Here is a 26,388-nt window from a genome sequence, read left to right on the forward strand (position 1 = left end):
GTAATGCCGCGTTCTATTTACCTCGGAACTCAGAAGCCAGAACTGGTAATGACATCATACCCGAGTTGAATGCGTTCTATTTAAAAGTTGGATTTTCATTGTTTTCATTAGCTGTAGCCCGGTTAGCTATTGTTAGCAATACCAGTTGATAACAACGCATTACGCTGCTTTTTGTGCATGCAAACAGCATAACAACATGTCCACAGATAGAAGTTGGACATGCCTGTGTGAACGACTGATTTAGTGACACAAATAAGACAGAAGTGCTTATAACTTTATGTTACTGCAGCTTTCACAACTGTTGATACAGGGGGCAGCCATGTTGGATTTTGAACTCGGGCTACTGCGAGGTTGTCCGAGTTCCGAGCTCGGAAATCCGAGGTCAGGGGGCGTGTTTCCGACTTTGACCTCGGAAAATCAGAGTTCCGAGGTAAATAGAGAGCGGCATAAGTACAGAAGTGCGCGATTTGAGACACAGCATTAAGCCTGTCAGCTAGCTGTGGAGCAGTCAGTAAGCTAGCAAACAGGCTCACCATCAATCAACTTATAAAACTTTCATAAACAAGCATACCAGTTTGACACTGTAAAAATAATCCTTATGAAAAGAGTTGACTGTGTCCACAGAAAGAAAAACTAACATTTTTCATTATTTTGAGCAGCATGGACATCACCTCCCTTCAGGTCAAAAATCTCAATCTCAAAGCCCGTAGCAAATAAAAATAGAAAGAAATCCACTTCGATGAATCTTCAGTGTAAAGACACAACCACAGTTGTGGGCCGTGGGTCTTGTGTAAGCTCACTGTCAGTCACAGGTTGGTCTATATCGACGACGTTCCACTTCCGGGAAACGGATTAAAGAAATGCCAATAAGCCAGAGCATGTTTTTCTCCCAACCCGGAATGCTGTGTGGACAATGCGAGACTAGTCACAGGTAAATACTGTGCAGTGTTTCCCACACATAGACTAATGTGTGGTGGTGCGCCGCACTATCAACACCGGCCGCCGCACATTGCGTTTCATTATTCTTTTTTTTATTTCTTTTTTTAAACGCTATTTAAAACACGTTCAGCTGCATTTCCTTTCCCTGCTCTCCTCCGTCTCTCTGTCACTTACGTCTTGCTCACACACAAACACACACACACACACACACACACAAACACACAGTCCCTCCCACCGTGCACACAGTGTCTGTGAGAGAAGACGGCTGGCGAAATCCACAAGTTCACAAAAGGTTGGTATCTATCTCGTGAACACCTTTACACAATCACACATTAAAAAGTGCTATACAAATATTTTATATTCTGAATACAATGTTGTCAGTGTATTAATGTTGGAGTCCCGACCCGACTCTTAGCAAAGAAGCGATTGCGGCTGCTTTAGAAAGTTAATGCGTCGCACATTTGCGGTAAAATGCAGTTGGGTTGTCGAGGTCAAAACACTATATGTAGCAGCTGTCAATCAAATAAACTTATTATAAATAATGTTATGTCATTTTTTACTCTTACACTGAATGTTTGCTGCTTCAATCCAGATGAGTATTGAAAAGTATTTTCCGCGACTGAAAAAGGCCCGTGTTGAGGATAAGGACCATCCTGAACCGGAGGTATCAGTCTGAACAGTCCGACCAGTGTAATTGGTTATGTTATTCATTTTTTTACAATATTTTCAGGCTTCAACCAGTGAAAGACAGGGTCAGGGAGAGAGAGAGAGAGAGAGATAGATTTGTTAGGCATTAAAGTAGGAGAGGACAGCATCCAACAGCGTGTTGTTACGAAAAATACGTCGTTGTCGTCGTTGTCCCCCGCCCCGCGTCACAAATTGCTTTCTAATCTGTGGGAAACACTGCTGTGACCAACAGTCTGGTATGAAGGATCAAACACATGCTGAATATGTGCTCCTTATCCCTCGTCATGCATGGAATGCATGGAAAAAGTGCACTTTCACGCAGTCGGCCAGTAAACTAGGAACTCAGTCACTCACTGTACTAGTAAACAGGCCAAAGAGCTAACTGATAGTCATTTAATAAGTCTGCTAATCAAACGGCTGAACAAGGCAGTCAGTCGATGACAGCCAACAAGTCAATAAAATTGCCAGAAAACTGGTCAATGATTGAACGAGCAGGTCAATTTAATCTATTCTCTCCCTCCATGAAGAGCCAGTTAACAGTAATGATGCTGACGCTGGGATGGAGCAACGAGGACCCGACAATGAGAAATCATGACCCAAACTTACATACAGTCTATGGACCCAACAGAGAGGAGGAGGAGGATGGGGAACAAGAACAAGAGTAAAGAAACGGACAAGACTTTCCACAACAAAAATTAAGCCTTTAAAGTTGTATTAGACAGTCAGAAAAACACTAGTCTATATCCACGACGTTCCACTTCCGGATAGAAATTGTTCCAAATGACATCGTTCATCCCTTTTTGTTTTGCTGAATTTTTTGTTACCCCCGCCAATCAGGTAATGTTTTGGCTCCGTTTGTTTGTTTTTCTGTCCGTCAGCACGATTACAACAATGACAATAAATTCTACCTTGAAAAACTTGTTGTCTGGTAGCTCCCTCATATGAAAACTGTAGGAAATGATGTGTTCCAGGTTTCCAGTTTGTTTGGAATAAACAGGACAACCGGACAGCTAAGATGTTGCCAGAATCACCAGGAAACATACAAGTATGACAGATTAGCACATTAAGACAGACAGAGTTAAACTGTCACTTCGATCTATAGTCAACACAGATGGCTACTGGGCCGGCCAAGCTGTTCCAAGGAACTCTGTGTGTTTGGACCGGTGTGTGTGTATCTGTGTGTAGCCTTTTTCTCCATCTCTACAACTACCTTCTTCAGTCTCTCTTCTCGATCTTGATAATTCAACCGACCTTCTGCTTTTCTTGTCAGGTTGGTGATTGACGGACCAGTTAAAGAGACAGATAGTCTGGGTGTGTATTATTCACAATCAGCTGCCACTTACATCAACACATTTAGGGTTTCCATGGGCAAAATGGCAAAACCACAACCAAAACACACACTGCATTTGGATTTTCCTGCTACAGTGTCACAAGCTGGCAGCTTGAGTTTTGCCACACCTTCAGTTTCCCAACAGTCTCATGTGTCAGTACCTTTCCAGACTTTCCCCATCTCAGACCTTTTCAACAATTAAAATAGTCATTAACCCTATCAACAACAAAACGCTAACCATTCTGTTATTTGTCAAGCTCAAATTCCAAACATTTGCTGGTTCCAGATTTTCAAATATGAAGATATGCTGCTTGTCTCTTTTTCTCTTTGTAAATTGAATGTCTTTGTGTTATGGATATTTAATCTGACGAAAATTTCAATTTGCAATTTAAAGACAACACCTTGAAATCATAATGCGCTATTTTTACAATTTGTTGACCGTTTATAGTCTAAACGATTAATCAATAAATAGTAAAACAAAGTGACAGATTCATCGATATGTCCAGTACGTATTTATTATATGCATATCATTGGACTTTGTACATCCATTCATTGTTTTTTTATCTTTGTGATTGTGGCACAGGAATTATCTATGTGGGATTATCTATCTTATTTTATTGAAATGGATAAAAACATGAAGTCGGTTTTGTGTGGAGTTCATATCTGTCAGTTAGTAAGACTATAAATGATTTTTACATAATATTACAAACACAGTATTTTCATGAGGCAGACATTTTATTATTTTCAATGTCACCTCCAGATGGTGTCAATGGTAGACTGTAGTAGTGAAAAATAAGTAGGAGGAGGCCTGTAATAGACAGCGCTGCAGCAGTCTGCCTCTTATTCATGTACCGCAGCAGTGCATCTTGTAACAGATAGTCCATCACGACTTGAACTGGATCCCAGTTCCACCTAAACTGGTTGATAAAACCTGTGCCAGGAGTCAAACAGGGAATTATTTTGTGTACAGATATGACAAATACTGAACCACTCCGCTCCTGTTTATCTCATATAACTTCAAAAATAAGGCAAACAAGTCCAGCAGACTAATTGTACTAATAGAATCCAACCCACATTTCCGTGAGGCTAGCTGTGATTTGTTTCTCCATCACCTTCATTGCATTCACTGTACACACTGGTGACAAGATGACACGTTTTAGTTTTTTCTTTTTTTTCTTTTTTTTTGCATACAGTCCAGGTCTGAATCCTTTATAAAAAGGTGGTGAAGAAGATGGGACTCTTTATAGGGAAATCAAGGTCAGATCAACAGCTTGTGACGACATATCCTCATTCTCAACACTCTTTCTTAGGCTGGCTCTACACACATTGCTTGATGCTTACTCTTGTTCACTGCGATATGATATTTGTAGTAGGCAATTTTAAAATGTTAGTAGTAATGGTGTCCAGGGTCAAATTTTGGTATTGTAAAAAAAGAGAATCAGCCAGCTCTGCTCTGCTCTGCCTTCACCATGTAAATGGTGCTGCGTCTCTATAAATAGCGCTAAAGCCCGGGGGCAGGCCAGCCTGAGCAAGGCCGCCCAGCAAACAGAGAAGAAGAAAAAAAAAGACACCGTGACACCACCAACAACTCCACCCCCTCCACCCTGCTCTGCTGAATCCAGGGCAACAAAGTCTCTTAACCCTCCTCCAGACCCTGCAAGCAACAGTGCAGAGCATTGGCAACAAGTTAAAATGTTGTCTTACCTGAATAATGCAGATACTGTGGGCACCAATCTGTATCAAGATGTATCATGCCCCAGATTTGAGCAAAATCAGAACCAATTCTTAATGCAACACATTTCTAGTTGAAACAGGAAGTTCGGCCCCCTTACACTAAATGTAAAAAAAAGTACATGAACACCCAAACATTACACCCATATGTGACCAAACCATGGGTATTAATCTGTTGCTATAGCAGCCTCCACTCCTCTGGTTTCAGGTTCTGCCCAAGTCGTTTAAACCTAGCTGCAGGGATTTTCCCATTCAGCCACACTGATTGTGGCAATAAGGTCTGCATGGCTCCCAGTCGGTTCCACTTCATCCCAAAGGTGTTGGATGGGGTTGAGCTCATGGCTCTGTGCATGCCAGTCAAAGTTCTTCCACACCAAACAGGGACTATTTAACTATTTCTTTATGGAGCTGGCATTGGGTACGGGGACATTGTCACGTTGAAAGAGTTTCCTTTCCAGGTTGTATCTTCCTTAGATTCTTTTTAAATATATTGCTAGATAATTGTATATTATGACATGACATATTATTTAACAATGTAATATTTTTATTACATTGTGTCTTTAACATACATTGAGTCCCTAAGAAGATATGAAAAATTGCATTTCTATGCAGCTCTGTACAGCTCTATAGCGGTATTCAGACTAATGAAAAGCACAGATCTGACATTTACCTCCCCTCTGCTCTCCAGACTTCCTGCTTCCCATTAATTCTCAGTGATTCAGCTGACTGAATGACCCGACCAAAGCGCCACCCGTCAGCAATGACCCTTGCGATGGCCCTAACGCACCCAGTCCATTCCTCACACAATGTCTACCTCGCTCTCATTTATCTCTTCCATGGTACATGCGCTCAGAGACACACACACCCCCCTCTTCCCCCACACACACACACACACACACACACACACACACACAGTCAAGAAACCAGCTGGCCAACTAACCAGTCACCCACTCAGCTGGGTTGGTTCCCCACTTGATACACAAACAAATATACTCAGTTGTGGTTAATACAAGCGTCTGCGTGGCAACATGTCAATGTCTTTGCATGAGGATGCAGAGAAGTGACAAAAACTCTCCATCTCATCTGGTGGCCACAGAAACATTTCTGTCAGCACACCTGTCATCTGTCATTCTGGCATCCAACCCTTTGCACTAGTCCCTGCCACTAGCCTTTAATGTTGGCGATCAAGGAACTGAAACTTATTGTACTGCTGCACACGTTGTAAATTGCTCTGAATAAGAGCATCACATTAAATGGAAAATGGAAAAGGGCAGTGAGCCAGTTAGCTCCTCGCCACCTGGAAAACACTTACAGTTCACTTATTAGAGCGCCCTTAGCTCAGCCAGTGAAGCATGAGACTCCTGATCTCCAGGTCACAAGTGCCTCGAAATTACAAATGCACCCCTGGATACTTCTAAATCATTAAAAGAATCAATTTTTGACACATGCCAAGTTCTTCTTCGTGATCAGGTGTTGTAATGTGGTTTTCAGTGCACCTACTTTCCCTCAAACTACCTCACCTACTTCTACAGTACTTCATTTAGGGTCTTCCTACATTTCCCTAAATCCTGTCACACACTTATGGAAACTTATTCAACCAGAGAGACGTTGTAAACCAGTGCCAAACCATATATATATGGGGTTGGACTTTTTCCAGTGAAGAAACATGCATGCTGCAAAACTCACTGTTTTGCATCATGCATCTGTTTGTGTCTCTTCTGACAGATTTCTTGCTTTATTTTTATAAAGAAAGACATTTGAGAAAGATGCCCCTGATTCTACTGTACTGACACTAAAACATTACATATACTGTACATTGATATTTTAGATCCCTAAAAATAAAATGTCTGGTATGAAACTCCATGTACTCCCACAAATTCAATTCATTTAAAAGGAATAATTTAATCATGAAGGCGAAGTAAGCCTGCAAAACTTTCACAACACGATTCAAATGCAGGGAGCTAGCATTGTAGCTAAATCATTATTCAATTTGAAAACTTTCCTTGGAGGCACATTCAAGGATGCTCCAACATTTGAGAACTGTAACTTGTTCTCTAAAAAGCACTAATTTGATGAGTTGCGTAGTTAAAAAATAAAACCCGGAGGCCAGGACAAATAAGCAAATATGAATGTTGAGGCTAATTGGAGTTGAGTTAATTCTTGCACTTAGAATGTTTCAATTTTAACTTCCCTGCATTGCCATGCAAAAATAACAACAATAGACAAATGGTGACTAATGGTTCATGATAATGGATTGTCTATGCATAGCAGTTTCTACAAGTCTCATCAAGTTGGTTTTTGATGTGCTGAAATGTATTGAAACCAACGGCTGTATTGAAGCTACAAAATCACTCAGCAAACATACGGTACTAAATGAGAAAGACATGCTGCAGTCAGCAGCGCTGTAAAGTATGCAAAACAAAGTGTACATAATGAGCTGAAATATGCAAAATCAACGGCACAGCTGTGTCATTAATCATACAATTTGAAAATAAAGTTCACAGCTGTTAAATAAATGTTCCAGATGTTGATGGCAAATTATTATTTTCCCACCATTTCATGCAACTGAGATAACCAGGAGAGTAAATCTGGGTCAATCAGGGAACTGCTGCCCGGTTAACTGATTGGGGTGACAATGCTGGCAACAAGTTTGTGTGTGTGTGTGTGTGTGTGTGTTTGATACACTTATACACAATATCCACTATTTCAGTAGTTTGATCAAACTTTGTTCAGCATAGTTAATCATTGGCATCATCTCTCTCTCTCCCTCTCTCTCTGGCACACACTCTCACGCACACACGTACGCATTAACACACACACACACACACACACACACACACACACACTTTGTATTCAAGGGCCCTTTCCTGCTGATGCCCTGCTCCGGAATGTACAGCTGACCCTGCTCTCACTCTACAGCCCAGCTGATCCTGGACACACACACACACACACACACACACACACACACACACACACACACACACACACACACACACACACACACACACACACACACACAGAAACTATGGAGCATGCTCAGTTGTGCCTCTGTTATGCAGAAGCAGAGCACTGCAATCAGTTAACTACACTTCCAATAATGCACAGCCTTAACTGTGACGGGAGGAAATGGATTTCCACTCTCACAGTGTCAAAATCAGTTATCTGGGTCAAAGGTTAAAGTCAAAACAGAAAGCACAGAAATAAATTAAGAGCTTCATGAGTGTTTCTGCACAGTCAACTAGAGCAAGCAATAAGAAAACAAATAAACACTTATCTTATGACACTAATGTCTACAGTTACTGTGTGGTCTATTATATTCATCTTACTTGCTATCATTTGTACAATATTACACAGATTTATTGTGTCTAAACAAGTGATGGTGCGCCACATCATTTAAAGTAATAACCCAAAATATTTAGAGTGTGTAAATAAATGTCTGGTTTGCCACTATCGACTGACTGATCACTGGTCTCATTATAGTGCATTAAAGCTCTTAGAGTCATTGTTGTACCTGTTGAGTCATTTTTTATGAGGGAAACATTCTCCAGCCTACAGGAAGTGATGTATTTTATGTTTCTTGTTTGTTTGGAGGATACAATTATAGAAACTCAAACTCTTTCAACTTAAAAAAAAGACAATGCAGCAGTTTAAGTCTGGGGACAGACCTGAGGATAATTATACCCAATAAGACCCAAATAAAGAAAGAACACCAACAAAAACAAACACCACATGATCACAGCTAATAAGGAGTCAGCTCGGATCCACTCGGGTTTTATGACACATATCCAAAAACCCAAACAATAAAAGGAGACACCAGCTGCCTTGATTAGACAGAAAATAGCAATTTTGGTCCAGTATTGGATCTCTGATAACAGGAATCCACAGTACCAGTGAAGACCTCTATCTTACAATCCCACCTGATGAAGATGCAGTCAGTGCAGAAAAACGATAGCAATGACCTCATAGCATCAACGTATCCTCATACAAAGTTTTACATATCTTACAAAAGGCTATGCACAATTTTTCGTGCTTTTGATTTCACACAAGACATGAACAACGGTCTCCTGGGTGAAAAGTCCTGTTCGTTTGACCCATCTAACTGACGTCTATTTAAAAGACTTATGTACAACTTTCACCCGCGAGGCTCAGCCTCTTCAAGTTTAAATCTTTTTTCCCAATGCTGTTGCTTTGACTTTTGGTCTGAAATGGGTTTCAGCTTTAAATGTCTGCACATAGCATTATAAGCAAAGACAGCCATCAAAAAAGCGCCATCATGTAAATACAAGTATGCCAGTGCTCTGCTTGCACCCTTTTCACCTTATTTGAAACCGGAGGATACATGTTGCCCTTCTAGTGCAATGCTGGCTTCAAATTCCTGCAGATCTACTGTATTTGGCAAATAAAGTGCTTGTGACTCCTATGCTGTTGTTCATGCGCATTTCCTGGGTTGCTGACATGCTGCAGTGGATTTATTAGGCCTAATGATAAATGCACAGGGGGAGTCGTGACAACACCTTACTAAGTTTATTGCAGAGTGAAAGCTACTTACTGTGGTTACTACTACTAAAATGGAAGTGGTAAAACCAGTCTTCAGTCACAAGGCCACAGACAATCTATTAATTTCCACTTTCACTTAAAAGCCCTTCATTGAGTTAAGCAGTCACATATTTGCCCTGGAGCCCAAAGTGTTTTGACCTTTCATACAGATTTTACACAAGACACACTCAAACACGGTACTGCTAACTAGCTAGCTTTGCTAATCTACCTTTACCTGGAGGCGGAGCGGCTCTACTGAAGCTCAGTGAAAAAAGGTGATGGCTAGAGAGGAGAAAATGCAATGCTATGAAGACTAGCATTCTTGTTATTAACTGAAGAAATGCTTCTTATCAATGTATATGTTAGGATAGAGGAGCTAACTAAGTTCAAAACCAGCACTAATAGCCTGTAATATTAGCTATCAAGATGCCGGTGTGGTTTTCGCACCAATTAGATTATTTCAACTAGTGTGTGGTAGAGCGAGGGAGAAGTGAGAGAGTGACGGTGATTAGCTTCGGAGCGAGTACCGACTCTAGAGTCATAGTGAGAGTTACAAAGTGTCTCCCCTGTTCTTTCTGACCACGGTGGGAAATCTGTAACAGGAAAAGTTAACCCTCTCCTTGATTTCATGTTGTTTATGGAGAAGGAGAACCAGGAAATGAGTCGGGGGAAATGCAACGCTACCAAGCCACGGCCGAGCAACGTGCGTCTCTGCGACGTGTAGTTACATTTTTCGAGAGGTGCACGTCAGGCTACGGCGTAGGGTCTGGCGTAGACGCAGAGGGGTCTGCGGGGGTACGCTGTTGATTTGACGCAGAAGCATAAAACAGCCTTTAGCTGTACAATTGACGAAGTGAAGACGTTCCTCTAAGTTTGGTTGCTGATGAAAGGATTCAGCAAGTGTCACGTTGAACATTATGTCCCGGCAGTTTTCATGCGCAGTTGCTAAGGCGATCAGCTGAGAATCAGGCCTACACTGAGGGGGTACTATGCACAGTGGTAACAAAGTAGAGAAAAGTGCTGCTACCAAAAAATGTAGTCGAGTTCAGCAGAGCCAAACCATACAATACTTTTCTAACAGTCTACATAACACTCATCAACTTTACGTGTGTACATTTCAACATTGGCTACTCTAAAAAGGATAGAGATTGGCTAGTGAAAAGTGTTGCTCATAGGGGTGAAATACAGCACTGGCAGTGCTTCATCAAAAAATAAATCAACCGACTATGACTATAATTAATTAAAAAATAAATAATCGATAGAGAAAATAATTGTTAGTTGTATCCCTAGTAGAGTTAAGATGTGTCATCAGTCAAGTCTCCAATGCTGGTAATTATAAAATATTGAACAGAGCAAAAATGAAGTCAAAATTAAAATAAAATAAAAACAACAGAGCAAGAGTGATAGTGCCACAGTCCATAAAACAAGCCATGTTCAAACACAACACACATCAATTGGTCAGCCATGCAAATTTTCAAGGTCGAAGTTCACTTCTTTATTGAAGAACTTGAAAGTTGGGTCCCAAACTGTAACTTGTCTTCTGCATCTTTCTCACAAACCATCAACATCCAATAACCATCGTAAACATCTGGAGCTGCAGTGAAGAAACTGGTGTTTTGCTCTCAGCTCTGTGTCCCATAACAGTGTAAGATTTAATTTGCTTTTGAGTATTACCGCCAGCCCAACTGACACATATACAGTACATACTATGCTAAAGCAAGACTCATTTAAAGACACAAGGGCCCATGCAGTGCAGCTGGAGGCAGTGCACCTGGCTGCTTCCCCGGGTTTCGCGTTTCTGTCGAGGCTGCTGGCCCTTTAAAAGCTAAGATGGTGTCCTACAAGCTGCAGTTTCTGCCTTCCGTTTCCTTCCTGCCTCTCAGAGATCACAGAGCATTTAAAATTGAACCTGAACTAACCTCGCGCAGACAGAGACGGAGAGGTTTTCGTATTAACCGTGCAAATGACAGTGCATTGAACATGCTCTAAACATAATGTTCTACAATGCAAAGAGGTCGCTGGCAAGAAAAAAACTCCTCCACTAATTGCAAAATAAACTGCCCTGCCTGCAAGGATGTACTTGTAATTAACTGTTATAAGACATGAGCCTAGTCACTGACGTTCCTATTTGGCACATGTACAGCTGACAATGTCAACTCTGCTTGTGTACAGGCAGATCATCTAGACAGATAGATGTTCCTTTCTTCTTTTCTTATTGACCAGGGCAAAGTCAATAACGTACACTTACTTTCTTGTTACGGGTCTCCGTGTGCATCTCGGTTGCCGGAGCGGTGCAGCGGCGGAGGGGTGGAGCAGCAGGAGCAGGAGGGGGTTCGGTCGGGGCTTTGGGTAGCTCTATCTGAATAAGAACGGGTAGAGAGATAGGGGGGTTTGGGGGGGGGGGGCTAGTTTTTCACCTTTACAGTGAATATTCGGGATATAGGAGCACGAACCCTGCCTCTTCCAGTGTTTGTTTTTTTCAGTTCATATCCGCAGCGTCGAAGGCTCCCTTTGCTCCCCCAAAATACAGCGAGTCTCTCTGTGTGTCTCTCCCTCTCTCTGTGACGGCGTGTTGTTGCCGTGTATTCAAGGGCTGGGCTCTCTCTCTGCCTTTTCCTCCTCCGCCTCTCCCTGCTTGTGACCCCACCCTGCGTCCCCACCCCTCATCTCTCTGTCAGTCAGGAGCTGCGCAGCCCTGCAGCCCTGCAGAGGAGCGGAGCGGAGCGAAGCTGAGCTGCCGGCGACCCGACACCGGCAGCAGGCAGGCGGGCAGGAGGAGAGGAGCTGCAGCAGAACCGCGCAGTAATGCATTGGGAAATTTGAATTAGCATGCAACCAGCTGCGGTGTACAAGTATCTATTAATGCCATCTATGTTGCAGCAGCCAGCTGCTATATTGCTCAGAGATGGTGAAGTTAAACACCCATGTCCCCTTACTGACGTCAGCCAGCAGGCTAATTGAGGACACTTCTACTAGGTAGGGAGGGTATGAGTGGTTTAGACTAGAGTATATATCTAGCAAGGCTTTGCAGCATTACATTGATAAATGTAATGCTGATAAATAATATAAATTTGATAAATATGACACCATGCACTGTAGAGAAATTAAGGGAAGGCAGTCAAGTCGGATGATTGGCATGGGGTAAATAACCACACCCTTTCTGATGAAGTAGGGTGTGGTAGCCCACATGCAAATATTTGCATGTGCTTTTTTCTTTATAAGATATTTCACAACATTAAAAATGCATGGGAAATGTTGGGTCTGTTGCGGATATCCAAACCGTCAGCCAAACAGCTGAAAAAAACACATCATACGTCATATAGACTTTTTCTTTCGTTTGTTATATTTTTCTACTAAATGCACGTGGCTCTCTTTTCAACCCAAAACGCCATAAAATATATGTTGTGATATTAGTTTCATCAAAGTTTAACCATGAAACATATCTTATAGTTCATTATTGTTCATGTGGGGATTTTACTACATTTCCCATGATTCCAAAGGCCGGAACAGGAAGCACAAGCCGGAAGCATGCGAAGGTAAACACAACTTTCGGTTATCAGTGTCATTATTACAATCATTTTAAAAGAATTGTGGCATTTTAATCAGAAGTATTTGGTTCGACACATAGTTGACAGAAAATACCAGTTTAAAGCTCTTACGTAGCTCTTACTTGTAGCTTTTACGTCGACCATTCGCCATACTTTAGGCTGGAGGTCTCAAATTATCACATAACGTTACAAGCTTGTACTTATTAAAATAAGGAAATTACAGATACTTTAAACGGAAACGTTTGATATAATAGAAGTAGGTTACGTTAGCAATCTTTCTTCTTTCTCAAAAGCCAGTTAAGGCGGTTTGTAAACCTCCACGAGGGGAAGGCACAGTCAATATCAGAGTGCCTGGAAAAACACATGTAACGTTAGCTAATAGCCTAAAGTTAGCTTTAACGTTAACTATGTATTTTCGCTGCCCGCTTTTTATTTGACACCATAAAGTTCAACGTTAGGGCCGGGATAAATCGATACCGTTTTCCATTACGTAGCATGTAATTTGATGATATCTATACATGTTTTGTTATTAAGTGAATTATCTGAAAATTCAATGGAGAAAATGTTTATAAATGAAACAAAAGATGGAAATGTATGCCTTTGACAGAATATTGATGAACACATTAAAAAATCCTGTGAATCCAATGTTTTTATCAACCAATCCTGCTTGATCATTTGATAACGGTATATATATATATATATATATATATATATATATATATATATATATATATATATATATATATTATACCTTTTTAGAATATTACTTGAGTAAAAGTCTTAAAGTATCTGATATTTGCTGTACTTAATTTTAATTTTATACTTTTTATTGATCCCCAGTGGAGAAAGTATCAAAAGTAATTTTCTGATATTAAATGTACTTCATTAATACAAGTAAAAGTAAAACTAAACTTGGATTCTGAACTTTATTGTGGCTTCCTCGTAGTAAAGCTTAATATTCTGGGTTTCCACATGCTTCTTTAACATCAAATTCAAACAACAGAATTTTTAAAAGAATCTTTCACTCCAAGGTGCGAGAACATTTCTTGCAAGTAACGAGTAACGAAGATGCTTAGGGAAATGTAGTGGAGTAAAATTATGCACTTTATTTAGGAAATGTAGTGGAGTAAAGTACAGATACGTGAAAGTACAGTAACAAAGTATTTGTACTTTCCAATTTCAACACTGAATGTGACAATTAGCTGTTTTTCTTTGTTCTATGTTAGTCGGACAAGACAAGCTATCTGAAGACAACACAGAGGGCTTTATGAAATTGGGATGGCCATTTTTCACAATTTCTCTATTTTATAAACCAAACAATTTGATTTATCGAGAAAATTATCAGCAGATTAATCAATAATGAAAATAATTGTTAGTTGCAGCCCTGATTCTATGGTCCATCCTTAAACAAAACGTATTCATTCAAAAGTCCTTTCTCTCATGTGTTATATTTTTGTGAGTTAAGACGCATGAACAGTTTAGTTGTGGTACTGTAAGCCTGTACTGTGAGTGTCCTTTAAGTGTCCACCAAATGGCAGAATACTGTCATACTGTTACCTGAAAGTAAGACTTAGTGGTGACGGTGGATGTGTCCTTTATCTACTGCTGTATAAGCATCCACTGAGTTTTTGAACTCATGTGTCTGTTGTGTTGTTCAGAGTGAGCCGGCAATCCTGTGAGGACGGCCCGCTGCTTGAGGAGCAGGAGACGGAGGGCCAGCGGCAGCTGCACAGCCTCCTGCTGCAGCAGCTCCACACTGAAGTTGACATTGACCGGTCAGAAACTCTCTGTTTGTATCATTAAAAATATGGCATTGTACTGTGTAAAGAAAGTTCAATCCAAACATCCACGGACATTACTTGATAATAAACTTTGGAAACATTTTGTTTCCATATGGATTTACAGTCCATTTAATGGTTTCTTACAGTGCTGCAGACACCTACCCTGGAAATCCAGAGTTCTCGCAAGAGCACAATTTGAATTTGCTCAGCGAGTCACTCTGGCATTGAGTAATGATGCTCATTAACTATGCCCTTGTAGCCGAGCTGCACCAATCACATCGGTGTATTTGATACAGGCGGCCAGAGGCGAGGTAAACAGATGACAACAGTTTAATCTACCTGTTAGCTCCGCTGGTATCTAAGCATACGGGGCTCTGGATACGTCACCCCATGTATTGTTGTGATTGGTCGTAGTGTTATCCAATTGCATGCAGTGAGATTTTCAAATGTATGCTTGGTGCTGCCCCTCGAGTTGGGCCATTTTCATTACTCAGTGCCAGACCCTTAATCTTACGGCTTTGGGTCTGGATTTCCAGGCTAGCAGACACCCACTGGGCTTGGGACAAATTTGAGATACAAAAATATACCACAATTCAATCCCTTGCCTAATGTTATCAGTACAATGGCACCAATGTAGCAAAACATTCTGCAACACATCCCCTACTACTAACAAGCAAAATATCCTGTAGTGATATATGCAGGAATCTGCCTCTTGATAGGAGATCTTGACAGTGCAAATTACGGTTAACCTCTCTCTAGATGAATTTACTGTCACACAGTGACCGTAAAAAAAAAAAGACAATGAATTGTGTCAATAAAGCCTTTCTGTGTAGAATTGGGTTAATAAAACTTGCCTGTGTAGCTCAGTGGGAAAAATAAGCAGTGTCTGCAGTTTTATTCTCACCGGAGCTCTCTGTGCTCCCACGCTCTTGTTACTGTGACATGCTTTGGATAAAAGCATTCATCAAATGCTCTGTTATGTTTCCTCCACAGTGGCCCACGGAGCATCCTGGAGGATGTTCTTTTATACAACCCCCGGGGCTACATATTCTTACTCACTCAGCCATGTTTTTATCAGTAAATACGTTTAGGATATGTGACTTTGTATGATATGTGTCTGCAGCTGCTTCTGCTGGAGCACAAGAAGTCTTTGTGAAACTTTTTGAAATAACTTCTGTCCTACAGATGTGTAGCCAAGAGGCAGTGCTTCGCCCCAGCGGCGCTCTATCTGCCGTTTGGGGAACAGGCAGCTGGAGTGAGAAGCCTCCCCCAGTTCCAGGCCCTACAGGATGGGGAGAAGGAGCTGGCCAGCTTGCGGGAGCTGGGCCTAACCGACACGGAGATCCAGCAGTGGCAGAGCAGAGACGTACCGGAGGCAGCAGAGAAGGTGAAACCTGCCAGAGGGACAGAAGGAGCTGGGTTTGATTCCCGGCCCTACATATGTGGACTTTGCATGTTCTCCTCATATTTTCTCTGGTTTTCTTAATACAAACACATTCAGGTCGCACAGGTTAGAAACTCTAAATCTGCCTGTAGGTTTAAATTATGAGTTTCCTTTTTTCCCATCTTCTACTAGATTGCATGCTTGGAAGTATAAGGCCCCAAAAAAGGTTTAATACCTTTTTGTTTTAGAAAAATGTACACCACACACATACATATATAAATATTCCAAATTGCTTTCCATTTGGGGAAAAGTGTCAGCTGATTTTTATGCTTAAAGGACAATTCCGGCGCAAAATGAACCTAGGGGTTAATAACATATGTGTACCGAGTCGACATGTTTTCCGGCTAATCGAATGTGTCTCTAGCTTGAAACAAGCTAGTGCAAACCGGTGATTAGCTTCTAACACTAGCCTTCAGGGAAGAGGGTAAATCACTATTTCTACACCACTAACAAGGCTCAAAATAGCACCACACTTCCACAGTAGCATAATGAGGCTCCCTACATGTAAAGCGAAGCATTGAGAACTTTGTAAGTGTATAGACAGTTTATTAAAAAGAGACTGTACCGTTCACTATACAGCCAGGCGCCATCTTGGGAAAACAGTCACGATCAGTTGAACCACGAACGCCGTGCGTGAGCTACGTTAGTGGTTACTGGTTGCACGGCGTTTGTGGTTCGACTGGTCATGACTGTTTTCCCAAGATGGCGCCTGGCTGTATAGTGAACGGTACAGTCTTTATAATCTATATTTTTAATAAACTGTCTGTACACTTACACAGTTCTCAGTGCTTCGCTTTACATGTAGGGAGCCTCATTATGCTACTGTGGAAGTGTGGTGCTATTTTGAGCCTTGTTAGTGGTGTAGAAATAGCGATTTACCCTCTGCCCCGAAGGCTAGCATTAGAAGCTAATCACCGGTTTGCGCTAGCTTCTTTCAAGCTAGAGACACATTTGATTAGCCGGAAAACAGATCCCGGCAAACGGTTGACTCGGTACACATATGTTATTAACCCCTAGGTTCATTTTGCGTCGGAATTGTCCTTTTAATATTTAAACAACAAATAAAACATCCAAATGTATAACTATTTATGTAAATCAGATTAAGCATTAAATATAATTGTATAATTGGGTAATATATATATATATACAGTGGGGGAAATAAGTATTTGACCCCTTGCTGATTTTGCAGGTTTGCCCACTTACAAAGAATGCAAAAATCTACAATTTTAATCATATGTACATTCTAACAGTGAAAGACAGAATCCCAAAGAAAATTCCAGAAAATCACATCATATGAATTTATTAAAATTGATAACCATCTGATGAGGAAAAACAAGTATTTGACCCCCTGGACAAACAGCATGTTAATATTTTGTACAAAAGCCATTATTGGCCAGCACAGATGTCAAACGGTTTTTATAGTTGGTGACAAGGTTTGTGCACATTTCGGCAGGGATGTTGGCCCACTCCTCCCTGCAGACAGCCTCCAAATCATTCAGGTTCCGAGGTTGTCTCCTGGCAACTCGCATTTTAAGCTCCCTCCAAAGATTTTCAATCGGATTCAGGTCTGGAGACTGGCTAGGCCACTCCAGAACCTTGATGTGCTTCTTCTTCAGCCACTCTTTTGTTGCTTTGGCGGTGTGCTTAGGGTCGTTGTCGTGCTGAAACACCCATCCTCAACCCATCTTCAGCTCTCTCACTGAGGGAAGGAGATGTCGGTCCAGAATTCCACGATACATGGCCCCGTCCATCCTCCCCTCAATACGATGGAGTTGTCCCGTCCCCTTGGCTGAAAAGCACCCCCAAAGCATGATGTTGCCACCACCATGCTTGACGGTGGGGATGGTGTTCTTTGGGTTGTACTCGGTGTTCTTTGCCCTCCAAACACGACGAGTTGAGTTGAGGCCAAAAATTTCTATTTTGGTCTCATCTGACCACATCACCTTCTTCCAGGCCTCTTCTGAGTCGTCCAGGTGGTGAATGGCAAACTTCATGCGGGCCTGTACATGTTTCTTCTTGAGCAGGGGGACCTTGCGTGCGCTGCAGGATTTCAATCCATGACGGGCGTAGTGTGTTACCAACCGTTTCTTTTGTAACTGTGGTCCCAGCTGCCTTCAGTTGATTCATCAGTTCCCCCCTTGTGGTTTTGGGATGATTCCTCACCGTTCGCATGATCAGGGATGCCCCACGAGGCAAGATCTTGTGTGGAGGCCCAGACCGAGGGAGGTTGGCGGTGGTGTGGTGCTTCTTCCATTTCCTGATAACTGCACCGACAGTTGATCTTTTCTCTCAAGTTGCTTTCCGATTCTCTTGTAGCCCATCCCAGCCTTGTGCAGATCAACAATCTTGTCTCTGATGTCCGTAGAAAGCTCTTTGGTCTTGCCCATGGTGATGATGTTGGATGCTGGTTGTTTGGGTGTTGACAGGTGTCTTTTATACAGGTAACGAGGTGAGGCAGGTGTATTTAATGTAGATAATTGGTTCGGATTGGGGCTGTGTCTTAAAGAAAGACTAACTGGCTTGTAGGAGCCAGAATACTTGCTGTTTGTCCAGGGGGTCAAATACTTGTTTTTCCTCATCAGATGGTTATCAATTTTAATAAATTCATATGATGTGATTTTCTGGAATTTTCTTTGGGATTCTGTCTTTCACTGTTAGAATGTACATATGATTAAAATTGTAGATTTTTGCATTCTTTGTAAGTGGGCAAACCTGCAAAATCAGCAAGGGGTCAAATACTTATTTCCCCCACTGTATATATATATATATTTATATTTTGTGCCCACACAGTCCCATGGTGTGTGCGCAGCTCCAGGTGCGAAGCAGCAGCGCCTGCAGGTGATCAGAGACAAGATTGAAGCCAGGGCAGAGCTCCTGTCCCGCCCACAGCGCTTTGCCGCCAGCCGGCCGCTGTCACGCCGGGAGATGGAGATCGAACGAGCGCTTTTCCAGGGAACTGACCGCCTGGGTTTCCTCACTGCACTCTACCATAGAGGTACGGAGTGCCAGAGCGCCGTCAACTAAACAGTGTTATAAGTCTTCCGAACAGTATGAGGGACACGCTGAACTTGTTTTTGAAATGACAAAACCGAAAGGTGAAAATGAAATGATAAGATTGGGTAATCCCAAGAATTGTTCAAAAACATCTCACCTCCAAACAGGAGACACATTGACAGAGACTAAATTACTGTACTAACACATTTTTGTGGCTTAATAGATTGTCTAACCCAGAGCATCTTAGAAACTCTTAAAGGGATAGTTCACACCAAAATCAAAAATACATATTTTTCCTCTTACCTGTAGTGCTATTTATCAATCAAGATTGTTTTGGTGTGAGTTGTACAGTGTGTGTGTGTGTGTGTGTGTGTGTGTGTGTGTGTGTGTGTGTGTGTGTGTGTGTGTGTGTGTGTGTGTGTGTGTGTGTGTGTGTGTGTGTGTGTGTGTGTGTGTGTGTGTGTGTGTGTGTGTGTGTGTGTGTGTGTGTAAAATCTATAATGTCAACAAGTTTTCTATTGGCCTATATTTTGATTGGCAACAGTGCTTTCATTTTCCAACTTCTGCAATGATGTTATTGATCAAAGTTTTCAGCAGAAATCCATCCTGCGATCTAGGAATTTTTTTTTTTTTTTTTTTTTTTCAAAAGAAATTAGAATGAGTAAAGTAGGAAAATGTAAAAACAGGACGATAAATAAAACTGTTCAGAACAACAGAGCAGAGAGATGGTAGTTAAACAGTCACTGTCACGTCCCATAAGTCCATGTCATAAGATCTCACCTGTGTTGTTGTTGTTTGGGTTGTTGTGGTATTTTCCCTCACAGATGAAGATAACCCAAAGGGCCAGGAAAGGGCGTCGTCCTCTGACCCAATGGATTCTCTCTACAGAGACGTTCTCAGCAAGGAGAGGAAACCGGTTTCACTACAGGAGAGAGAAACAACCGAAGCGTCGCACCTGTCTACACACAGAAACATACCTGACCAATTACAGGACTCACAGAGAGACAACAGACAATCAGAAGAAGCCTCTGACCATCAGTCAGAACTGCAGGGTGAAAAAAGTAGCTCGTCAGTACAGTCGGAGTCAAGTTCAGACCCTGCAGAGCAGCAGCCCGTTCCGGACAGACCGGGGCCCCCACCAACGACTGCTCCACCACAGATAAATATAAGCCAGCCAATCGGCAGTCTCTGTGGAGCGGCGAAGTCCAGGTCAGGGGGACCACTGACTGTCAGAGGGCAGATTGAGACAATCTCAGATGAAGAAATCCTGAAAAACCGTGAATCTGAAGAAGGGATCCAGAGCATCCCGAGGTTCCGAAGCTACCAGCCGGGAATACCCTCCAAGGTATCAACAGCTGCATCTACAAGCCACAAAGTGTTTATTGTTACTGCGTAAACCAGATGATCCCGATGGATAGCTCAGACATTTGTTTTAGGCTAGCTACAATGCTAATGGTTTCCAACACATCTAAAAAATGTATCATCGGAGAAATCATTTTTACCGGTGAAAACCAGTCCAGAGATTTAAAAAAAAAAATCTGATTAGTTAGTTTACAAAGTATGTCTTAAATATATGTAGTATGTCTGGTGCCCATATGAACATTGAAACAAGCTTTGATTGCTGTAGTCATTACTTTTATTCATACTGGCCATTAAAGTATTATTTTCTAAATCTGCTTCCAATGTAAGTGATGGGGGACAAAATCCACCATCGTGGAAGTTTACCTGAGGCTAGTCTCGCTTTGCCGGACCTTCCTCCACACGCTGCGGAGCGTGGGAGGGTCTGGCTACTCCACACAGCATTCTGGGATGGGAGAAAAGCATGCTCTGGTTTAAAGGCATTTCTTTAAAGGAACACGCCGACTTATTGGGACTTTAGCTTATTCACCGTATCCCCCAGAGTTAGATAAGTCCATACATACCCTTCTCATTTCCGTGCGTGTCGTAACTCTGTCTGACGTGCACTCCGCTAGCATAGCTTAGCACAGATCCTGGAGGTAACTGGCTCCAACTAGCCTACTGCTCCCAACAAGTGGCAAAATAACGCCAACATTTTCCTATTTACATGTTGTGATTTGTATAGTCACAGCGTGTACAAATAACAAGGTCACATGAGACAAAGCCGTCTTCTAACCGTATACTAGGAACTATATTCTCAGAAAGGCGAAGCAATGCTGCTCTCTGTTCCTCACCACGGGGTTTATCAGGTGCTGCAAGCAAATCACTCCGCCCAAGTAGCAGAGCTTTGCCTTTCTGAGAATATAGTTCCCAGTTTGTATATGGAGCCACTGTAAAATAGTCGTGCGAAAGAAAACTCAGATTGGACAGATAGTCTAACTAGCTGTCTCAATTTACCCTGCAGAGATCTGAGGAGTGGTCAACAATAGTCCTCATAAATCCACCGGAGTTTAACATTTCAACACAAAGAAAGTGGAAGGAAACGGACATGCATGCATCCAGTGGAATTTCCTGCGACACCGGAGCAATCCCGGAAGTGGAACATCAAGGATATACTATAGACTAACCTGAGGCTAATATGACACTTTAGCAGTCTAACCTAAAAATAAGTGAATAACCTCTGAAGTCTTTTTAGTACAAAATTCACTCATTGTGTTGGTGTCCCTCCTATGCAGCACAACAAGGAAACACTGTCATAGGATACACAAAGAGAGAATGTTGTGCTAAAAACACTAACTTTGTAATATATATATATATATATATATATATATATATATATATATATATATATATATATATATATATATATATATATATATATATATATATGAAGCCTCATGTTATTCCTACTATGACAAGTCAAAATGTCTGCTGTGAAAAAGTGATTGTCCCCCATCACTTGAAATTGCTTTTGGGAATAGATCTCTTGGTGGCCAGTATGAGCAGGAGAAGTGATCACAGCAAGCAAAAACTGTTTCAATGTTTATAGGGACACTTAAAGCAACACTATGTAACTGCGCAACTCGTGTGTGAGATCCAGACAGAGCTCCAGCTCAGCGGGTCTGTGAAGGGGGAGAGGCCGACCGGGAAGGCAGCAAACCCGGCCGGCAGCCACCACCTGTCCCGGCAGATTGTGGAGCTCCTAAAGTCCGACACTGTCTTACCAAATTTGCAATTAGCCATCAATTTTCATAAAATGGCCCATATTTGAGTTTTACATAGTTGATTTCTCGCATAAAAAAGTCTCCGAAGTGAATTTTGTAATGGAATAGCAGAGATCAGCACAACCTAGATTTAGAAGACTAACTGACCTCAGATCAGTTAGTGGCCTATGTAAATTTTGGGGCGTTACAAAGATAGAAGCTAGTGCCAAATGAGAAGGAATTGAGAAGTTGACGTCAACTTTTAGCTTTGTTGAGATTTGCCCGTTTTCAGCAGCAGTTTCAAATTGTGAGATTTGCAGGGGAAAGGGGTGTCAATGGGATTTTGAGGTTCTATGCATGTCCTATTTACCCTCCAAACTGTCATTTTTCAACAATGACAGGGTAAAATCGGTTTTGCATTATATCACCCCTTTAACACTCCTAAAATGAATCATTAAAGTGAAATAAATCATCTCACAGTCATTTAAAACCTCCGCGATCCGCAGGTTGAGGAAGTTCGACTTGTTTCCGACTGTCAAAAGAAAAAGATGATTGTTGTCAACTTGAATTGTATTTCCCTACGCCACATCAAAAAGCTGCAGTTTTAAACAGAACGCTACACCACGTGCACACTGAACACAGTAGGACAGTGGTATGACAGGTATAAGTGCCGTGGATCTGATATGCATACAGCTGTCAAAATGCAGCAACTATATATAGATGCATAACCAATTCCACTAATGAGGATATTTTTTTTTTTTTTTGCGTCTCAATGTAGGTGTTGTGTGTAAAGAACCTGAGTGTGCAGGCCTCAGTGGCCCAGCTGGTGGCGCTGTTCTCCAGGTTCGAACAGGAGAACGGGCCGCCAGTACTTTACCGCCTGCTGACTGGAAGGATGAAGGGTCAGGCCTTCATCACTCTGCCAGGTGACAAAGTGTTTCTCTCCTAAAGGTGGTGGATGTGGTGCAGTGTGCAGCCTCTGTCACCAGGGAATTGTTGGTCATGATGGTTTTTTCAACCAGAATTGACAACAATCCATTTCACTCTGGACCAAAGTGGCAGACACACTGACCAACCATAAATACACTGTGTACTTTCCATTATACATTACACATTAGATCTGTTAGTAGCTGTATTTGTTTTCTTTTGGCAGATGCTGAAACAGCCAAGAAAGCCTTGCAGTTGGTCCATGGATACCGGTTGCTAGGGAAACCTTTGGTGGTTGAGTTTGGCCGTGAGCGACAGGAAGAAGAGAAACAGAAGGAGAAGCAGAAGGAGACAAAATAACAAAAAAAAAAAAAAAAATGTATTCCTGACATCAACATGGATGCTCCAGAGTTCTGAATAACAGGCTGAGATGGAGGGGATTGTAAATATTGTGTATATGTATATTATTTTTTCTAGATAAATTAAGTGGTCATCTTTGCATTTTAATAAATGTCTGTTTTGCATCAAACTGCAGTTTGTCATGAGAGTTTCAGAAACTGTTGTTAACCTTTTCATCATTATCTTGATGATAAAGTATTTATGACAAGGTCAGCAAGCAGGCTTAAAAATTACATTATATTAGGGGCATTATATTAAGAAAACTAACAAATGGAGACAAAACTAAAGAGGATGAACAAGACTGCAAAAGTGCATTAATACAAATCACTTCATGGGACATGCTATACTGTTCCTACCTATTAAACAAGTTCACAACAATGCCTTCTCTGGTTGAATTTTGCCTATAATCCCATTTTGATTGAATGAATGGCATTTCTGTAACCATTATGCAGTTATAAGCCTCAGGCCTTAGAGCCATATCATTTCCAGTAAATAGTTTTCATTTTAAAAGGAGATTTTTACCAACTAATAATAGTCATATATCAAAATAAAAAGGTATAACGTTTTTTTTTTTTTTTCTTTGATTATTAAATTTCTTCATAATTATGTCTACAATTAGGCCAGATTTTTACCACTTTGTCTCCAAGACACTGACAAAGATTTTCACTCTAAAATTGACTGACCAGGCAGTTCAGACAAACACTAAACCCTCTGACATTAATAAATCCAGACATCTAATTGTTCAGTCAGAGGGAAGTACTTACAGCATGTGGTTTCATGAACGAATGCGGTAATATGTTATTTATTTGATTCTATAAAGATATATACACACTACAAACAAGACACAATGTTCAGTTTTCATTTGGGTTGATACACAATGACTTACAGGACCAACTGCTGCTCATGAGTATAGGTACCCATGCTAAAGTTGAATAAAAAGGAATAAAAAAATCATCTTTTGGAAATTGATCATAATGCCTTAATTGAAAAAAAAGGAAAGATTTAACCTTTGAGAACACCAATTTTCTTTGTGAATGAATAATGTATTGTAAATAAATGAATGTTCTTCCTTAAAATACAGGGGGCATAAGTATAGACACCCCTATGTTAAATTCCCATAGAAGCAGGCAGATTTTTATTTTTAAATGCCAGTTATTTCATGGATCCCGGATACTATGCATCCTGATAAAGTTCCCTTGGCCTTTGGAATTAAAATAGCCCCACATCATCACATACCCATCACCATACCAAGAGATTGGCATGGGGTACTTTCAGTTAGCCTAATAGCTGGTTTGATTTGCATTGAGAGATGATTTTATGGAAAGTACCCCATGCCAATCTCTTGGTATGGTGATGGGTATGTGATGATGTGGGGCTATTTTAATTCCAAAGGCCAAGGGAACTTTATCAGGATGCATAGTATCCTGGATCCATGAAATAACTGGCATTTAAAAGTAACGATATGCCTGCTTCTATGGGAATTTAACATAGGGGTGTAGTTACTTATGCCCCCTGTATTTTAAGGAAGAACATTTATTTATTTACGATACATTATTCACAAAAAAAGTTGGTGTCCTTAAAGGTTGGATTTTTCCTCATTTTTTTAATAAAGGCATTAAGATCAATTTCCAAAAGATGATTTTTTTATTCCTCTTTTTAGTCAACTTTAGCATGGGTTCCTATACTCATGAGCAGCACTGTACAATCAGTCTACATGTTAACCAATCCAACTGCAGTGAAACATGAATGTCAATTGAAATGCTATTTATGTATTTAGGTGACTCCTGTTTAAACTCAATGTTATTCTTCTTTTGGACACTAGGTGGAGCCATTCAGCCATTACAGGTTATTCTGCTTTGAGTAATGGCCAAAAAACTTCATCCATAGAGGTTAGTTTGTTTAAAAGACATAACACACATAATCCCTGCAGTGTCTCTTCTTATCTCCTTTCCTATCCTCACACTGATATCATTGATGTACTGCAGCACTGACCACTGTGTTGTAAGCTTGAATGCACTTTGTGTCTCTCATGCATTGAAACGTTGATGTCAAAAGTTGAACTCTTAAAGACCAAGCTGGTCTTGTTTTTGAGGAAACTAAAATCTTCACTGAAATAAAAACTCTTGGTTGTATTAGTTTTGACATATACATGTACAATGAGATTTTATTTAGGTCATGTTGACTTTTTCTAACAGCCTAATATAATTTGTCATGCAATGTTATGTTTCATATTTCTTTAAAACCTCAGATATCAAAGAGCCATTGTTTATTTACAGACGACAAATGCTGAAAAGTGGTATACAACCTAACATCATGATTGTAACAAATGACTGCAGAGTTGTCATTTGGTGTTTACCTTATTTGTCTAACCCCTGTATGTTGGTTTCACAGACTGTATCTGTGATAAAAGGTGCTCAGGATCATCTACTGTATGTTTAGGGGATTGTGTGTCTTTCCCACATGCTCTGTGTGTGTGTGTGTGTGTGTGTGTGTGTGTGTGTGTGTGTGTGTGTGTGTGTGTCCAGTCCACTTATCTCTAACGTTCTCTCGGTCAAATGTGTGTGTGTGTGTGTGTTGGTTGAACCAGTTCAGTTCCTGGCAGGATTCCAGTTGCCCTTTGGGTTTGACCACCAGGGATCGTGGTTTGCAGGATTTTATGTTTGAATTGAGGTCTTCACTGGTCTAAAGAACTGCACCCTTACCTATCACCCCACAGTAGGCTTGTTCACTGAGAAGAACACTGTATATACGCAGACTTCAAGAGGCCCAACAGTTATTAAATAGATGCGGTGCCTCTAATTTATCATAAGCTCACACAGACTGCATTGCATTTTTGCAATGCAATTGCAGTTGGGAAAATCACACAATGAAATTAAACTTGGAGTTAACTGGTACCCTACATTCAAAACCTCCATTTCTGTATGAAAGAAAAGTAACCACACTCTCATTTGTTGTGGTTTTTCTGTGACAG

General features: G+C 41.1%; 2 protein-coding genes across 3 annotated transcripts in view; one reads left to right on the top strand and one right to left on the bottom strand.

Annotated features, from left to right (window-relative positions):
* klf8 (Kruppel like factor 8) overlaps window positions 1–11,853 on the bottom strand; it is a 62,143-nt gene extending 50,290 nt beyond the window's left edge. For both annotated transcript variants that reach the window (XM_028595611.1, XM_028595610.1), the window contains exon 1: window positions 11,472–11,853. In XM_028595611.1, the coding sequence (XP_028451412.1) occupies window positions 11,472–11,498 (27 nt within the window). In that variant the 5' untranslated portion in view covers window positions 11,499–11,853. The remainder of the gene's footprint in view (window positions 1–11,471) is intronic.
* Window positions 11,854–12,672: 819 nt separating this feature from the next.
* Window positions 12,673–23,547, top strand: rbm41 (RNA binding motif protein 41). The gene is made up of 7 exons (XM_028595462.1): window positions 12,673–12,759; window positions 14,430–14,546; window positions 15,738–15,939; window positions 18,787–18,991; window positions 19,815–20,335; window positions 22,870–23,017; window positions 23,245–23,547. The coding sequence occupies exons 1-7, from the start codon at window positions 12,752–12,754 to the stop codon at window positions 23,376–23,378; spliced, it is 1,335 nt and encodes a 444-aa protein (XP_028451263.1). The 5' UTR covers window positions 12,673–12,751; the 3' UTR covers window positions 23,379–23,547.
* The last annotated feature ends 2,841 nt before the right edge of the window (window positions 23,548–26,388 follow it).

The sequence above is a fragment of the Perca flavescens genome, chromosome 13 (assembly GCF_004354835.1).
Source record: "Perca flavescens isolate YP-PL-M2 chromosome 13, PFLA_1.0, whole genome shotgun sequence".
Taxonomy (NCBI): domain Eukaryota; kingdom Metazoa; phylum Chordata; class Actinopteri; order Perciformes; family Percidae; genus Perca; species Perca flavescens.